This window comes from Quercus robur, chromosome 5, assembly GCF_932294415.1.
Source record: "Quercus robur chromosome 5, dhQueRobu3.1, whole genome shotgun sequence".
Classification (NCBI taxonomy): Eukaryota; Viridiplantae; Streptophyta; class Magnoliopsida; order Fagales; family Fagaceae; genus Quercus; species Quercus robur.
Window position 1 is genome coordinate 87,790,512 of NC_065538.1, and position 18,160 is coordinate 87,808,671.

Consider the following 18,160-nt stretch of genomic DNA (forward strand, 5'->3'; position numbering starts at 1 on the left):
TGTTGCAAACAGCACTGAACTGCTGCTATTTTTTCTTTAATAAAGGCTAACAGTAATACATTACTGATAATTTAAATAAATTTAACAAGTACAAGCAACAAAGAGAATTATCACATATTCGCACTGAGAACTGGACCTTTTGAAAGGAAAGATGAATAATGTACCTTGTAAGAAACAAACAGGGTAGGCAATCCTCATTCTGCTCAACACTTAGATAAAACTCCATGAACTTTAACTTACTCAAAGTCAGTGATTCGAGGAGTTGGGTATAAACTAGGATCTATTTGACACTTAGGAGAATAAGTGGATGTCACAGAGTGTTAATTTACCCAAAGCATGTGGTTCAAGGATCCAGGCATGGCTATAGTTCTGTTTAACACTTAGTTAAATGAACTAGAGTATTAATTTACCCAAAGTATGTGGTCAGAGAGCCCAGGCATGACCAAGGTTCTGTTTAATACTTAGAGAAATAACCTCAAGCATCAATTTACCCAAGGTATATGGTTCAAAGAACCAGGCATGACCAAGGTTCTGTTTGACACTTGGATAAATGTCAGGAAGTGTTAATTTACCCAAAGCATGTGGTCTGAGGATCCAGGCATAGCTAAGGTTTTGTTTAACACTTAGTGAAATGAACTAGAGTATTAATTTACCCAAAATATGTGGTTCGAGAGGTCAGGCATAACTAAGGTTTTATTGAATACCTAGAGAAATAACTTCAAGCATCAATTTACCCAAGGTATGTGGTTCAAGCAACCAGGCATGACCAAGGTTCTATTTGACACTTGGATAGATGTCAGGAAGTGTTAATTTACCCAAAGCATGTGGTCCGAGGATCCAAATATAGCTAAGGTTCTGTTTAACACTTAGAAAAAATAACCTCAAGTATCAATTTACCCAAGGTATGTGGTTCAAGGAACCAGGCATAACCAAGGTTCTGTTTAACACTTGGATAGATGTTAGGAAGTGTTAATTTACCCAAAGCATGTGGTCCGAGGTTTCAGGCATAGCTAAGGTTCTATTTAACACTTAGAATAAATAACCTCAAGCATCAATTTACCCAAGGTATGTGGTTCAAGGAACCAGGCATAACCAAGGTTCTGTTTGACACTTGGATAGATGTCAGGAAGTGTTAATTTACCCAAAGTATGTGGTCCGAGGATCCAAGCATAGCTAAAGTTCTGTTTAACATTTAGAAAAAATAACCTCAAGCATCAATTTACCTAAGTTATGTGGTTCAGAGAACCAGGCATGACCAAGGTTCTGTTTGGCACTTGGAGCAACAATAACACGGAGCTCAACAGATAACGTAATAAATGAGAATGTGACAAGAAAAACTTTCATTAATAATAATACATTTTCAGATTATTTACATTCTAGGCACGTAGTACAACATTCTCATTTAGGTTTTCAAGGTGGTACGCACCTATTCCAACCATCGAGGTGATGCGATATAGCCCTTCCTAGTTGGGCCCTAACTTTCCCCATGCAGGGTTCTTTGCAGTACCCAAAACCTTTCTTAACACCAAGTCTCCAAGCGCCAGTGGTCTTAGCTTCATGTTGGAATTATACCCTTGTTTGAGCTTGTGTTGATAATAGGCTAACTAGACCATGGCATTTTCCCTTCGCTCTTCAATTAAGTCTAGGCTTTTCCCTAATAGCTCATCATAATTGCTTGGAGTGAAAGAACTCGTTCTCAATGTTGGGAATCCTGTCTCTAAAGGGATAACAGCCTCGGCTCCATAAGTCATTGAAAAGGGGGTCTCCCCAGTGGACCTGTGAGGTGTAGTCCAGTATGTCCAAAGGACGGGTGGCAACTCTTCCACCCTTCTCCCCTTTGCGTCATCCAGCCTCTTTTTAAGCTCACTCATTATGACCTTATTGACAGCTCTAGCCTGTCTATTCCCCTAGGGATATGTCGAGGTGGAGTATCTATTCGTTATGCCCAGGTCACAGCAATATCTCTTGAAAGTTTTGCTATCAAACTGAAGTCCGTTGTCCGAGATGAGAGTGCGAGGGATTCCAAACTGAGTGACAACAAATCTTTTGGCATCGACGTCCTTGATATTCGCCAATGGTTCAGTTTCAACCCATTTGGTGAAGTAGTCTATGCTGACCAACAAATATCTCTTATTCCCTATTGCCTTAGGGAAGAGACCTACAATGTCCAAGCCCCATTGAGCAAATGGCCAAGGGCTGGATAGAGGATTAAGGACACCTCCTAGTTGGTAAATGTTCGAGGCAAATCTTCAACATTAGTCGCACTTTTTCACATACTCTTGTGCTTCCCTATGCATATTTGGCCACCAGTAGCCCTGAGTGAGTGCCCTGTGAGACAAAGATCTGCCCCCCGTGTGGCTTCCACAAATTCTTTCATGTAATTCTTCTAGGAGCAAGTCAACTGCTTCAAGGTGTACGCATAGCAGATATGGGCCAGAAAAAGATCTTTTATACAATTTTTGGTCCTCGAACAGCCAAAACTGAGGAGCCTTTCTTTGCACCTTGTTAGCCTCTGACTTGTCCTCAGGTAGGACATCCTCCTTGAGGAACAATACTATGGAGTCCATCTAGCTAAGTTCTACCCTAATCTGATGAATGTGGACCACATTGCTCCCTACTTCAATAAGCTTATATAACTCTTCCACAAGAATAACCGGAGGTAAATTTTGTGCTGAAGAGGTTGCTAGCGTGGCAAGAGAGTTGGCATGTGTATTCCTATTTCTAGGGATTTGTGATAATTTAAAAGATTCAAATGCTGGCTGCAAGTGTCTAACCTAATTCAAGTAATCCTGCATTCTGAGATCCCTGACTTCCAATTCTCCCTGAACTTGGCCTATCACTAGCCTTGAATCAGAGAAGATTTCCACTACTTTTCCACCCATCTTCTGAACCATGGCCATCCCCACCAGCAGAGCTTCATACTCAGCTTCGTTGTTTATGGCCGAGAATCCCAATCTTAAGGATTTCTCAATTGTAATCTTCTCAGGTGATATCAGAACCAGTCCCACTCCAGATCCTCTATTGTTAGCCGTACCATCGACGTAGACCTTCCAGGACAAAGGCTCTTGTAAGGAGATTACACCAACCGATTTTCCATCCATGTTTTATTCCTTTAATCTCTCTTCTAATGGGGTTTCAACAAACTCAGCCACCAGGTTAGCGAGAACTTGACCCTTGATAGAGGTGTGAGGCATATACTTGATATCAAAAACCCCTAGGATGGAACCCTACATTGCAATTCTCCCTGTGTAGTCAGCACTCCGAAGTAGAAATCTGAGCGAGAGCTAGGTTAAGACTACAATTGTGTATGACTGGAAGTAGTGGGGGAGCTTGCGTGTAGCGTGCACCACTGCTAGAATGGCCTTCTAAAGCGGTAAGTAACGGATCTCGACCTCATGTAGTGACTTGCTCACATAACAAACTGGCCTCTGTACACCACTATCAACCCGTATCAACACCAAGCTTACTGCGTAGGGGGCCACTGCAACGTAGGCAAACAAAACCTCATCAACCTCGGGTCTGGACATAATGGGTGGCCGAGAAAGATACTCTTTCAACTATTGAAAAGCCAGGACACACTTCTCGGTCCATTCAAATCTTTTCCATTTGTTTAACAACTGAAAGAAAGGCATACATCTGTCTGCTGACCGAGAGATGAATATGTTTAGAGCAGCGATCATCCCTGTTAGCCTCTGGACTTCTTTAGGATTCCGAGGTGGCTGTAAATTGTTGATTGCTTTAATCTAGTCGGGGTTAACTTCAATCCCACGATGTGTAACCATGTACCTCAAGAACTTCCCTAATCCGACCCCAAAAGAACACTTAGAAGCATTGAGTCGTAGCTTATGTCTTCTTAAGATCTCGAAGATATTCTCGAGGTCGTTAACGTGCTCAGATTCTACCTTACTCTTGACCACCCTGTCGTCTATATATACTTCGATATTCTTGCCCAGTTGTGGTTCAAACATCCTAGTCATTATCCTTTGATAAGTAGATCCTACATTCTTCAATCCAAAAGGCATTACCTTGTAATGGTAGTTTCCAATAGGAGTGACAAAAGCCATTTTCTCCTGATCTTCCAAGGCTAAAGGTATCTGGTAGTAGCCTTGAAAGGCATCCAAAAAGCTCATCCGAGGATGACCTACAGTGGCATCCACTAGCTGGTCTATCCGGGGTATGGAAAAAGGATCTTTTGTGCAGGCCTTGTTCAGATCTGTGAAGTCCACGCATACCCACCACTTCCCATTCTTCTTCTTCACAACCCCAGTATTGGCCAACCACTCAAGATAGAACACTTCTTTAATAGCCCTAGCCTGCTTAAGTTTCATCACCTCATCTTTGACAGCATCAGAATGATCCTTGGATAAGCGCCGAGGTGGCTGCTTTCTTGGGATGACAGATGGATTGACGTTCTAATGATGGCAGATAAAGCTCGAATCCACCCCCGAAGCTTCGTAGGCATTCCAAGCGAACACATCAGCATTCCTCTTGAGAAACCCTATCAGCTCTTCCTTCTCCTGAGGCGGTAATCGAGCCCCAAGCTGAAAAAACTTCTCTAGGTCATCACCTACAGCAATTCTCTCTAAATCTTCACATTTTGCATCCTCGGAAGGCCCATCTACAGGTGGAATCGGAGACTTTGACTGCTATAAGCCTCCCTCAGCAGAGGCCGAGGACTCAGCTGCAGGCTGATGCATAATTGCAGCCATGAGGCATTGCCTAGCCATCGATTGACTCCCTACTAGCTCCTCAATCTGATCCCCTGATAGATATTTTACTTTCAATTATAGAGTTGAAGAAATAGCTCCCAGGGCATGAAGCCAGGGTCTTGTCATAATGGCCGTATAAGGAGAGTATGCATCCACTACAATGAAATCCACTTCAACCACTTTTGAACCTGCCTGCACGGGCAACATAATCTGGCCCTTTGGGATGACAACCTTCCCATCGAAGCTCACCAAAGGTGAATCATAGGCTGTCAGATCTTCAGGCTTCAAATTCATCCCTCTATACAAGTCAAGGTACATGATCTTTGCAACACTGCCTTGGTCTACCATCACCCTCTTCACATCATACCCTCTTATTCTGAGGGTGACCACCAAAGCATCATTATGTGGCTAGATGGTTCCCATCTTATCCTCATCCAAAAACCTAAGCGCCGGTCGGATCTCCACTCTAGCCCTCTTTGGCTCCAAATTAAAGTCCTCGACTTCTATCTGAGCTACAGATATTATCCTAGAAGGTTGAGAACCAGTCCTCCTAGGTGCAGTGAAAATGATATTGATTGTGCCTAACGAGGGCCTTGAGGAAGCGTTCCCTTGAGCCCCTGACCTTGATTGGTCTCCTTGCCCGTTGGGTCGGTACAAAAACTGTTGTAGCCTTCCCTCTCTGACCAGCTAATCCAGATGATTCCACAGAGTTCTACAGTCCTCAGTGGTATGCCCCCGTTCCTAGTGGTATTGGCAATGAAGGCTCTGATTGCGCCTTAAGGGGTCTCCATTCATCTTGTTCGGCCATTTGAAGTATAGTTCGTTCTTGATCTTCTCCAAAACTTGATGCACTGGTTCTCGGAACACGGTGTTAATTCCTTGAGGAGTTGTGGGCCCAAACTGCCCAGCAAAATCCCTACGAGGTCTGCTGTCATTATAGTTGTCCGATCTGAAATCCCTTCTTTCCTAAGGGATAACCTTACCCTTCCCCTTCCCCTTGCCTTGCTGTTGGTCCTCTTCAACCCTTTTATACTTATCAATCCGATCCATAAGCTGGCATACGCTAGAAACAGGCTTTCCGGTCAAAGACTTACTTAGGCCGTGCTCAGTAGGTAGGCCGACCTTGAAAGTCTTAATGGCTACGTCGTCAAAATTATCATTTATCTCATTGAACATCTTCCAGTATCTGTCCGAATATGTTTTTAGGGTCTCCCCTTCTCTCATGGATAGGGACAACAAGGAATCTAAGGGGCGAGGAACCCTGCTGCAGGTGATAAAGCGGGATCCAAATGCCTGAGTGAGTTCCTTAAAGGAATCAATGGAACCTACACCTAGACCATCGAACCACCTCATCACCACAGGGTCTGTTCAACCGTTGTAAATGGTGAACGTGGGCTGAGTGAACTGCCGAGGAAGTTTTTCTCCCTCAATCTTGCGTGTGAAAGGTGATCTGGAAATTTGGTTGAATGCTCTACTCATAGCATCATTTCCTCGGCCTCTCGGAGATGAATTTCTGTTTCTGCACTCATGATGGTAGTCTTCATCATACGATGACAAAACTATTGATCTTTGATCTTATTGAAATTTTGCTAATGTAATCCAATGGTTTGTCAAAATTCACATCCAATAAAAAATATTAAGTGGAGTTATAATCTTAGTCTACAATTAAATTTGTTGCTAAACTTTGTCCAAAGTTTAATTATGTTGGGCCTGAAAAAATTTAGGATGTTCACATATTTTTTTTAAGGCCAAAAAATCATAAATTTTTTAAATTTTATATATAATATGTTTTTAAATTTTTAATTTTTTTATATATTAATAATTTTTTTCAAGGTGGTCTAGTGACCACCCTAACTTCAATGATGAGTTGCCTCTAAGTGGTTTCACTTTTAATTTCAGAAAAGATGGTGGATAACGCATAGAGAAATGCTATATCCACAATATTTTCACAACACTTTGATAATAAATCCTAAGTGGTAGTTTGTTATTGGTTGTTATGAGTAGACAAAAAAGTAATTTAAGTTGTGGATTTAAATTATAACCAATAACAACTTACCATCTATAATTTGTTGTAAAAATATTATTGTGGTAGCACTTCCTTCAATTCTCTGTAAGTAATAAATCTTAGGGCCAAACCACTAGTCTTGTATCTTCCCTGAGGGTAGCACATATATAGTCATATAGACTAGAATCCCGGCCTCAATTATTTATACATGCGTTAAGTATAAATTATTAGCAATAACTAGAAAAAAGAAAGAAGACGAAAGTTACTAGAAATTTCTTTTAAGATTTTTAATAGATTAAACACCATTTTAAAAAAACAAAGGTTAAGATCTTTAATAGGTTAAACACCATTTTTTTAAAAATAAAAAGTGATGTTTAATTGCTATTATCTTTTGCAATTATGAGTGGGCAACAAAATAAGTATTTTTTGCGAAGAATAATGCTAGAGATACAAACTATTTGACAAAAAATTTTACAAACTGCTGATGTGGTGAGTGATTATTGTTAAATGAAAAAATAATATTAATGGTAAGCTTAAATGAAAACCAATAAGAAATTGACAATATCAACATTTTGTAAAAATGTTGTAAAATAATTTGTAACTGTAGCATTACTCTTGTTGCCAAAACTGTCCAAGTCTTCCACCAGAATGTATAAATTTCCAAGTCTTCCACCAAAGACATACACTGGTTACGGTTCAAACTAAAAATAAGTATTGCGCGTCTTATGATGTGCTTTCATCATTACATATGTTATAAATGTATTAGAATAACTTAATTTCCTCTAGGTTCTAAGTGCAATCCATTACCTAAGTTCAAAGAGATGTTTTTAAATTTCTCAAATTAAAACTATATTCCAAAAATTTAAAGAAAAAATTATCAAAACTTATTTAAATAAAAAAAAAATATTATAGTTTCTGTTTTTACTAAAACCTTGGTCTTACACGGTATTATTATTATTACATTGTTCAATTTTAATTATAATATTGAAGTTTTTTTTTTTTTTTTTGCATATAAATTTTTGTTAATCTGTATATCACATAAACATAATTATTATTGTTGTTATTATCTTTTTCTAGTAGTTGAAGAAAAATATGGTTTTAATATTATTCATCTAGTATTAATATTGAAGAATATCTTCCATTAATGTTTTGGCCTAATGAATAAGAACCATCATATATATGAAAAGGACAACATATTTTAAAATTCTATTAATTGTATTTATATATAAAAAATTACATATTTTATTTGAAAAAATCATGTAGATTATAGAAGTCCTCATTCATATTTTCAAAAAACAGTAAGGTATATTTGAAACATGGACTTCTTTGTTGGGTGCTTCAAAAGGTGTTAGGCGAGCTACAAGATTTTTAGTAACAATGAACAACTTTCACATAATAAAAAATAATATCAATAATAGACCCATTTCAAATTGATATTATTTCAATAAAAACTTACAGGTAAAAAACTTCATGTCCCTATAATTTATTAAAAATAAACATAAGAGTTGTAAAAATCTTTATGTCCCTATAAACAGAAGAGTTTTGGATCTTTCAATTTTTGAACACTTCAATAGTTCAATTGAAAAATTTTTACTCACACTAGTAGACAATTTGGTAACTAATATTGAAAATAAAAAATTGTAAGGATTTCACTGTGGAAGATAGTGAAAAATGAATTTAATTCTATGAAACATTTAATTTTAAGAATTTCACTATGAATGATACTAATTTCTGTGTATCTTTATATATGTATGTGTTTGTCTATGTATATAAAAGTTTACATAAACTAATAAATTAGTGACACAAATCGGCCCCTAAACAAAAAAAATTGATCCTTTACCTTTTTTCTCTTTTTCTATCCACCCGTTGACGTGGTTGCGATCCATCCCATTGTGGAGTGTACTGTGTATACCATGTGTTTCACAAGCCATTGTATCATTATTACCAATATGTATTGTTGCGAAAACTTTCGCAAGTCTTCCACCAAAGCTGTCCAAGTCTCCCACCAAAGACGTACACTGCTGGGACTGAGTCACTGACTACGGTTCAAACTTAAAATAAGTATTACACGTCTTATGATGTGCTTTCCAAGTCTCCCACACCGTCTTAGATATGTTATAAATATATTAAAATAATTAACATAATAATATAAAAATACTATTTTGATTAAAAATCAGAAATCAAAAGCTTCAAATTAGTAGACAATTTAAGGAAGTTTTAATATTTTTAATGTATTATAATTCTTATTTATAATAAAATTTGAGTTTTATATGATTTGCTTTCATCATGTAACTTGGAATTTATTTTACTATTTGAGAGAGGTGACTTGGATTAGTTTGAAATAAAAGCCACCCAATGCTATTTAATTGTTCATCCTAAAATATAAGTGCTCCCTTTCACTATCAGTGTTTTATGACCCTTTGAAGCTTCCCTCATGGCCTAAGTCCTAACCACTAAATAAGTATTTTAAGTTAAAACTGTAAAGTTGTGATTTACAATTATATTTATGTTGGCTTTAATTCCGTGTTAAATTTGATTGTATTTTTGTTCAATCATTTCTCTGTATTTTTTGTGAAATTTAACGTAAGGGTTGTGTGTAAGAGTTTGGTGAAGATCTATGAAGAAGGAGATTTTGCGACTAGCTCGCGACTGGCTCGCAAGTGCTAACCCACGAAAGGCCATGTGAGAAGCACATGCTGGAATCTAAAGAGTCTCATGCCAGACTGGATTTCGCGAGTCGCTTCGCAACTCAAGCCAAGTCACGAATGCCTGCGAAACTCACTGCTTGGAGCTTTTTAAAGTGTGTTTATCTCATACCTTTACCAACACTATATAAGCCCTCATTACTCACAAAATTGTAAGGAGTTTTTCGAAGGAACTTTTGGAGAGAGAAAACCCTAGACACATACTTAAGAGTTAGAGATTGTATACCCACAATTATCTACACCATTTCTCTAAAGCTTTTCTCTACTCTTACCTCTCCATCTACACATCATTGAAAGGTTCTTAGCCCAAACACTTACCTCATCTAATTTGAGTGTGGAGAGAAGTTTTGGTGCATGTGGGAAGCATTGGAAGAAGTCATTCATTGGCAGATGCAATTTGGAGCTAACTGCAGGATTCGGATAACTAGTGAAGACATGGCTCCATGAAGCCCGTTGGTAGTTGGAACTTGGAGGGTTCAAGTACATTGGGTAGATTAGGCTTGAAAGGTCTTTTTGATATTCATGTACTCTAACTTTATTCACAAATGGATCGATTTTAGCTTGGAAGGCCACGGAGAGGTCTTTCGTCGAGTACTTCAGCTTCCTCTTCAATAACACGTCTCGATGTTATCTTGTACGTGTTTGCATCTCTTTTCCCTTCCTCTTTAAACTTTATATTTGTTGTTGCTTTCTTGTGGTTATGGCTTAGAGAGTAGTCTCGGTTATTGTGTATTATTTACTGTAATTTCGTACTTAGATAAGTTAAAGTAAAAACAATCAAGCCGTGGTTTTAAAATTGGGGGTCTAAATAAGCTATAATGTTTTACACTATTTGCAAGAGTTTTGAATTTCATAAAATCAATTCTTAGGCCTACTGAAATTGTTGCACCAGTTCTAGTTTATACCAAATGTGGAATTTAAGCTAGTCCATTTTAGCTTTTTATTTTTTTATTTTTTAATTATTAAATGTAAAATGCTGATGTACATGGTCATTAAAAGGATTTATTTGAGGGTTAATTCAAATGGCGTATATACTTAAAAACCAATTGGTATATATCTTGACTTGATGGTAAAAAATAATTATGATAGAACAAACCATTATTACTTCAAATTATTTCATAACTAAAAATAAAAAATGATGTATTGATAATTTATAGACCCAGTTGTTGCACCAACCAATGTTATTAAACCCGACCCAACTCGACTGGTCAGACCGGTAACTCAATGTCCCGGCATATAGACTAGACCAGGTCATTAATTGGATCAGATGTGCATGACACCCAGTCAAAACTGATAAAACTCGGCATGTTCTAAGCAAACTGTCATGTGACCTAGCTAGGTTTTAATAACCCAGTCGAGTTTGTGAATTGTGTAAAATCTATATATATAATAATAGATGAAACTGAGAGAAACTTAAATTAGAATTCCAAATTAGAGTTTCAATTTTGTGCCATGTGTCCTAAATTATTTACTTTTAAAGGGTTTTATTCTTAATTTTAAAATCAAACGTGGAACCACATCATAAATATTCATCCAAGTAAGTTATTAAGTACAAAAACCAAAGAGTCTAGAATAAATGAATCGTAAAGTAAAAAAAAAAAAAAAGGACAATTTACATTTTATACCTAATAATGTCCTTACAAATTCTTTTAAAGAGTTAACAAAATATAAAAATGACTATCAATAGTATTTAATTTATATTATACATCTTATTGTATATCTTTAAGTGTATCCATGCATATGGATGGGGTTACAAGCTAGTTACATTAATAGGTCAAACTCATTAACTTTTTTTATTTTTTAATGTATGATAATATGGTAATTTAAATAAGTGAAAACCTAAATAAATAAATGTGGGGGGTAAAAGACCAGTAGACCCATGTCGATGTCTACATTGGGCCAAAGGCCCAACCCAAGGGAAAAATCCCTCCTCGGTCGTGGGGAGGAAAAGCTCCTCCTCGGCCATGGGGAGAACCCTCCTCGGCATGGTGTAGCCGAGGATGAAGGAGGCAACTTGCCACTGGTAGTGACACTCCCTATCATCCCACGGAGCGGGAAAAGTACCAAAGCAAAAAAGGACAACGAAAGTGTCTAAAGAAAAGACTGTCATTATTGCATTCAGTGCCTTATGCCTGACACGACCATACTTCTCTGTCCTTACAACCACTCCCAACAACTGGAAGGAATGGCTGATGGGACAAGTACCTACCCTAGGGACCCCATTCAAGAAGAAGAAAACTACTATAAAAAGGGAGTAAAGAGAGACAGAAAGGGAGGGGCGAAGACCCCCCAACACACCAGAGGCCCCAAAAAAGGGCTCCCCAGGCCGGGCCGAGGATCAGTCCTCTCAGATGAACCCAGCCCGTCTCAACGTAACGTAAAGAACGCCGTGACGACTGCTGTCCATACTCTAAAGCCTAGCTCTTTGGCCCACTCTCTACAAATTCATTATATCGGGCTCACTGGTTTAAGGTCCCATGCATATTGGGATTGGCCTGAAAAACGTGACCCTACAATAAATAATACACTTTTCAGTTTCACAAAGCTAGTTAGCACGTAGGTATGAGTATATCAATAAAGGCTATATAATTTATTGCTTAAACCTTCTTTTCTCTTCTTTTGTTTACATATTTTGGGATTTATTGGTTTATTGCTTTAATTTTAAGTCTTTAACCTTTTTTTTTCTATCTTCTTTTGTTTATATATATTGAAATTTTAAAATTTTTTTATTTGACCTTGTGGTTTGACCATTAACCCACTGATTGAATTAGTGACCCCATTTATAGACCAGGTTAACATCTGGTCCAAGTTTAATAACTATGGCACCAATCTTTGTCAAATCACTGATGTCTCCATCTACCGTCCAAACTCTTTTATCTTCCCTAAGGACAGGTTAGCACATAGACTTGGTTTTGGTTGTGGCTCAAATCCAATCAAATTCCCTTGTAAGTGTTGGGTTTTTGCTTTCAGACCAGCCGGTCCAGCCCATGGCGTTTCTCCAACGGGTGTCCATGATGCATTGGTGTCCGTGAGTCTGGCTGATCCATTTCTCAATTACCCATATGTCCGTAATGATAGGTATGAAGCTCAATCATTTCGTCATTTATTTTTTGGAATTTGGGCCCTTAAAACCCAAACCCTTCCAGAGTAACTGATTTGGGCCCCATTTGTGCTTTATTTGCGGTGGGCTTTTGAGAGATAAACAGATATCATGTTGTATAAAAGGTTGGGCCTTAACAAAACGCTACTTGGACGTCGACGTATGTGCTTAATCGAGATTGCATGAACTTCTTATGAGAAATACACTGATGCAAAAAGGATACAGGTTTCAAAGGAAAGCGTTTCATTGTTCAAATTACTCTACTGAGAATCAAGCTGCATCCAAAATTAGTCAAGTGAAATTATGAACTGCCAAGTGACTTTTTTGAGGAAAAACTACCTAGTGACTTAAGTGTCAGGCTTAGAAAAATAATATGTAAACCTGTTGTTTTAGCTATCGTTTTTTTATTTTTTTATGATTCTATAGTTGGAAGAGGAGGAATTTAAACTCTAGGCGTATTGAAATTTGAAAACACCCAAAAATACCACTTTAAGTTGTTTTTTAAATTCATAATAATATGAAGAAAAAATAAATAAATAAAAAGCTATAAGTAAGTTTGCAAACATTCTAGTATCATCCATTGGATCAAATTCCATATATATATATATATATATATATTTGTTTTTGTTTTTTTTTTTTTTTTTCTCCAGCTTTCTCTCTGATTTAGGGGAAAAAATTTTGATAGGTCCGAAGAGAAAACACCCAAACCCCACACCTATAGAGAAATAGAAATTATTTTGCTATACTTTTTAAATGGAAACTATATGAAAGATTCGAGTGATTTGGGTACCCAAACTACTCTTAATGGATTCAAATCTTTTAAACCACCACTTCAACAGACTCTCACTCCAACAGTCCCAACTCCAAAACTCACTTTACACAACCAAAAATCAATCCCATAATCCATTGAAAATGTTATGAACGGAGTTGTATTTGAGAAACTAAATAGAATATTTATTTGGATTTAACGTGACTAATCTCATGAACACGAGAGAAAGAGACTTTTTTTTTTTTTTTTTTGAGTTCTGCTTCAATCCCTCTTCCATTCAAAGTACAAAAATAAGACTGACCATTAGTTACAATTAAATTCAAATTGAAAGATAATACAGTCTGATCTTTTACTCCTAATACATTGCCACTTATTTATCCCCGTCTGCTGCTGCACTGAAATTCAATCTGATCCAATCTATTGCAGTGTTTCATCCTTTACTCCAATTCTCCATCCTCATGGCTCGGCAGTTGTGATATCTCTTGAGATGACATAAGAGAAGCAGAGTTTTCTTAGACTATTAGACAGTTAGACATGTTGAATCAATGAAGAACAGAGACGTGTACATAAAGTTGGAACTTATAATAGTGATAATAATACTAATTTAGTCATCAAGAAAAAATAATTGAAGTATATGAAGTTAATAATAATAGTATCAGTAGTGGTAGAAAGGATAATAATGATTCTGATTTCAATAGACAATAGTAACTATAATCATCAAATGATCTATTGAGAAATTGATTGCACTATCAAAATAACGTAAGACTTTTGCGTAGAGAAACAAATTGCGGTAGAAGTGATGGATTTATTTGCATAGTAGAAGAGAAAAGTTGGGAACAAAGAATTATTACCAGGTAGTTTTGAAGCTGCCTCGGAACTCTGGCCATATTCTCTGATATTGCCACATATAGCCTATCTTTGAAATTGTTCAATAACCTGAAATATGCGACTCGCAGTGACACATTCAGTACTAATGTGCCAACAACTCCCCAGAAACCAGCGATAAATCCAAGGGCCACACTAACATAAAATCCTATGGATATAAACCCTTCTCTCTCATCTTGCATGCCAGCATGTTCTCTGCTCCCGTTCATAGCTGGATTTTGAGCTATTTCTTCCCCCGAACATTTCTTTGGAAGCGGGGCTCCACAAAGATTTGGATTCCCCTCATATGAGGATGGAATAAAGGTATCAAGATGAGGGCTTGTCGGAATTTTTCCGGACACATTGTTGTTTGACAAGTCCAAGACACTTAGACGATCAATATGAGAAAGGCTTGAAGGAATTCCACCGGAAAGATGGTTCTTAGATAGATCCAAGGCCTCTAATGATTGTAACATAACAATATCTGAAGTGATTTGTCCAGTTAAACAGTTTCTTGAGAGATTTAAGGAAACCAATTCAACAAGTTCCACAATTTCTCCTGGAATCCACCAAGTTAAATTATTGCTTGAGAGATCTACGCCTTTTAAAAATCCAAGAGTATTTTTATACTCGTGCTCTTTTCCTTTCCACATAAAAAACATACGATCATCATACGACATAAAAAACAGGGAGCTGTTGCTGACCCATGTTGTATGATAATGGGTGATGGTGGCATTTGGACTCCCTTTTTGAGTTAAAGCAGTAAGATTGTTGACACATTTTGGAATACTTCCTGAGATTTGGTTTAAGGCAAGGTCTAAAATTTGAAGATGTTGTAGATGACAGAGATGTGTCGGGATGGATCCATAGAAGTGATTGGATCGAAGGATAAGTACAACTAAATTTGGATGACTAATCCCCAACCACATTGGTATCTGTCCTGATAGATCATTTTGTTTAAGATTAAAGAATTTCAACTTTGCGCAATTCTTCAAGGAGGAAGGAAGTTTCCCACTAAAATTATTGTTACCTAAATCCAATGTCACAATCTCGTGTAGAAATCCCACCGAACTTGAAATTTTCCCATAAAAATGATTGATTGCCAAATTAAGAATTGATAATCCTTCAAAATGCATCAAACATGAGTCTGGAATCGGTCTTGATAATTGGTTATTGGAGAGATCTAGAATGTTCAAATTCCCATTTTGAACTTCACATAAGGAAGAAATTGGGCCTGAAAGCATATTCTTGGATAGATCCAAATATCCTGATCTAAATAAAAATTGTGGTATTCTGCCTTCAAGTTTATTTGAACTCAAGTCCACAATTGGGGGAAAAGTAAACTCCAACGACAAATTGGGAATTTGGCCACTTATTTGGTTGTAAGACAAATTCATATATTCTAATTGAGAAGAAAAGACCAAATTGAAATTGGAAAGGCTATCCGAAATTCTAGAATTGGAAATATCAAGCAAATAGTAATTTTTTTGAGTTTGAAGCCATTTTGGGAATCGAGGGCCTAGTTGGCAAAATCGTAAATCCATCTCATTTAATTGGAAAGGTGGAACCCAATCAGGGCTGAAGTTGAAAATCAATTAGTTATTAGACAAGGACAAACTCTTCAATTTTGTGAGTTTTGAGAAGTGGGCATCAGAAATAACACCTTCCAATGAATTATCAAAAAGACTCAGGGACACTAGGTTGGATTGTTTTCCCAAACTTTCAAGTATTGTCCCATTCAGACGATTTTGATGAAGCCTTAATTGTCGCAATGATGGAAATGTTGTGAGATCAGGTAACGATCCCATGATTTGATTTTGATCTAAATGCAGAACCTCTAATGAGTGGTTTGCACACCCAGACAAGTTTTGAATAAAATCAAGAATTTGTCCACTGAGAGAGTTCCCTGATAGAGACAATGTTTTCAAATTACACATACCACCAAAGGCTTTTGGTATCTCGCCTTCAAACTCATTAAAACGAAGATTGAGAATTGCAAGAGAGTTTATTCTGCTAAAAGCATCTGGAATTAAACCGTGAAATTGGTTAAAAGAAAGATCAAGTTCAACAACACTAGTGTTGGATTTGAATAACCACTGTAGTACTAAAGAAGCAGAAGTAAGATCATTACTACCAAGATCGAGGGAACAGAGAAAATATTCAGAAGATTACAAGAGTACAGGAACAAGGATGTCAAGTACGGCAGTTTATTCACAACATGGAGCCAATTATTGACTTTGCTCAAGTTAACGGTGTTTATGCAAAGGAATTTTAAAGAAGAAAGTTGAGGGAGCCACTCTATGTTTTCAGGTTTATTAAAATAATTCATGCCAAGATCAAGGTACTGCAAGTTCAAAAGATTCCCAAGCTGAAAAGGTATATTTCTTCCGAAATTTACATCACAAAGGTCATGGTGTCTTAAGTTTGAGAGAGAAGCAATGAATTCTGGGATTTGGCTCTAATTAAAATCATTGTTGCTCACGTCCAAATAAGTCAAATATTTCAACTCAATCAAGGAAGGATTAAGTTTACCTTGCAAAGGCCTTGGGGGAAAGGAGAACAAGTCATGGAGATTAAGCATGATGACATGGCCTGTTTGGTTGCTACACCTGACCCCACTCCACGTGCAACAATCTTGGTCGGAGCTCCAAGAAGAAAGATGGCCATAGTCATCAATGAAGTCTTGTTTAATCTTGAGAAGAGCTTGTCTCTCATGCTCTTTGCAGCCAAGGTGAGTATATGCTAACCCTAAATAATTTGCAATAGTTGGTTTCATGCACAACAAAAGAAGAATTAAAGTGAGGAGAAATTTGAGGGAACTTCCACCCATGATTAGGATGAATGTAGAAGATCAAGATTGTGATTAAGATAAGAGCATCGACACATCAAATGTGCAATGTTACAAGTATGAGATTTTATTTGCCTAGAATATCCGCCTCAATTATTTATAGCTGCGTTAATTATAAATTATTAGCAGTAAATAGTAAAAAGAAAGAAGACGAAGTCACTGGAAATTTCTTTTCTTAGATTAGACACCATTGTTAAGAAAAAGTGATGTTTACATTGTTCTTATCTTGTTTCTAACAAAAAAAACAAAAATACATTGTCCGAATACCGTGAGTTCATCAAAACAAAAGAGTCTGAATACCGTGGGCTACAATATGTAGTAGCAGTTTCCGGTTTTAATTTCTGAAAAGATAGGAGATAATTAAAGCAAAGCATAAGACATATTACAAGTTTACATCCATTAAGACAATTCCAATAGTCACTCTATCTCTATTTTTAGCAGAGAAAATGCTACTGTTCACACTCCAACAGCTTCTCTAAACACACAGATTCTCCAAAAAAAATTTGAAGTTGCTACAGTACTTCTCTTAATTTAGAGAACACTGTAGCAACTCCAAATCAATTTTTCAGCTTAAAAAAATTATCCCAACTACTATTATATTAATTCTTTCTCTCTCCTCCGAATTTCTTTTTTTTTTTCTCATTCTCTCCGTTTCTCACATAATCCAAATACAAAACACAAAACAAAATCCAATTCTTAAAATAAAGTTGAATCAAAACAAGCAAATATGGAAAAAAAAAAAAACAAAAAAACAAAAACAAAAACAAAAAACAAAAAACAAAAAAAAAAAAAAACAAAAAAAACCGATCTGACCAGCCTCGTGGTGGGGAGGACGACAAGCGGCGGTAGGGCAACGGACGTGGTAGTGCTGCTCCACCGGCTTGTCCTTTCGACGGCCTCGATCTCCACCGGCGATGAGGCGGCGGACAAGCTTTCTTTCTTTCTCCTGATCTAACCCAGCTTGGTGATGGGGAGGACAACGAGGGGCGGAGGGATGAGGAGCTTTCTTTCTTTCTTTTCCCCCGATCTGACCCAGCCTCTCTCTCTCTCTCTCTCTCTCTCTCTCTCTCTCTCTCTCTCTCTCTCTCTCTCTCTCTCTCTCTCTCTCTCTGATGTGAAGCAAATGTGAGATGCTAGAATGTTCTTGAGGTGAAAAAGAA

At 37.1% G+C, this 18,160-nt stretch overlaps 1 protein-coding gene and 1 long non-coding RNA gene across 4 annotated transcripts in view; one reads left to right on the plus strand and one right to left on the minus strand.

Annotated features, from left to right (window-relative positions):
* Positions 1 to 14,580, plus strand: part of LOC126727619 (uncharacterized) — a 47,748-nt gene extending 33,168 nt beyond the window's left edge. Inside the window, exon 2 of the long non-coding RNA XR_007656291.1 lies at positions 14,477 to 14,580. This is a non-coding gene — a long non-coding RNA (uncharacterized LOC126727619). The remainder of the gene's footprint in view (positions 1 to 14,476) is intronic.
* Positions 1 to 17,959, minus strand: part of LOC126727615 (receptor-like protein EIX2) — a 51,542-nt gene extending 33,583 nt beyond the window's left edge. The window contains exons 1-2 of one of the 3 annotated variants that reach the window (XM_050433425.1): positions 17,814 to 17,959; positions 13,580 to 16,900 (exon numbers count right to left, since the gene is read on the minus strand). In XM_050433425.1, coding sequence (XP_050289382.1) covers positions 14,038 to 15,696 — 1,659 coding nt within the window. In that variant the 5' untranslated portion in view covers positions 15,697 to 16,900; positions 17,814 to 17,959 and the 3' untranslated portion in view covers positions 13,580 to 14,037. Of the gene's footprint in view, positions 1 to 13,579; positions 17,567 to 17,813 lie in introns of those variants that run through there. The other 2 variants (XM_050433426.1, XM_050433427.1) reach the window with 2 other exon arrangements.
* Positions 17,960 to 18,160: the final 201 nt, after the last annotated feature.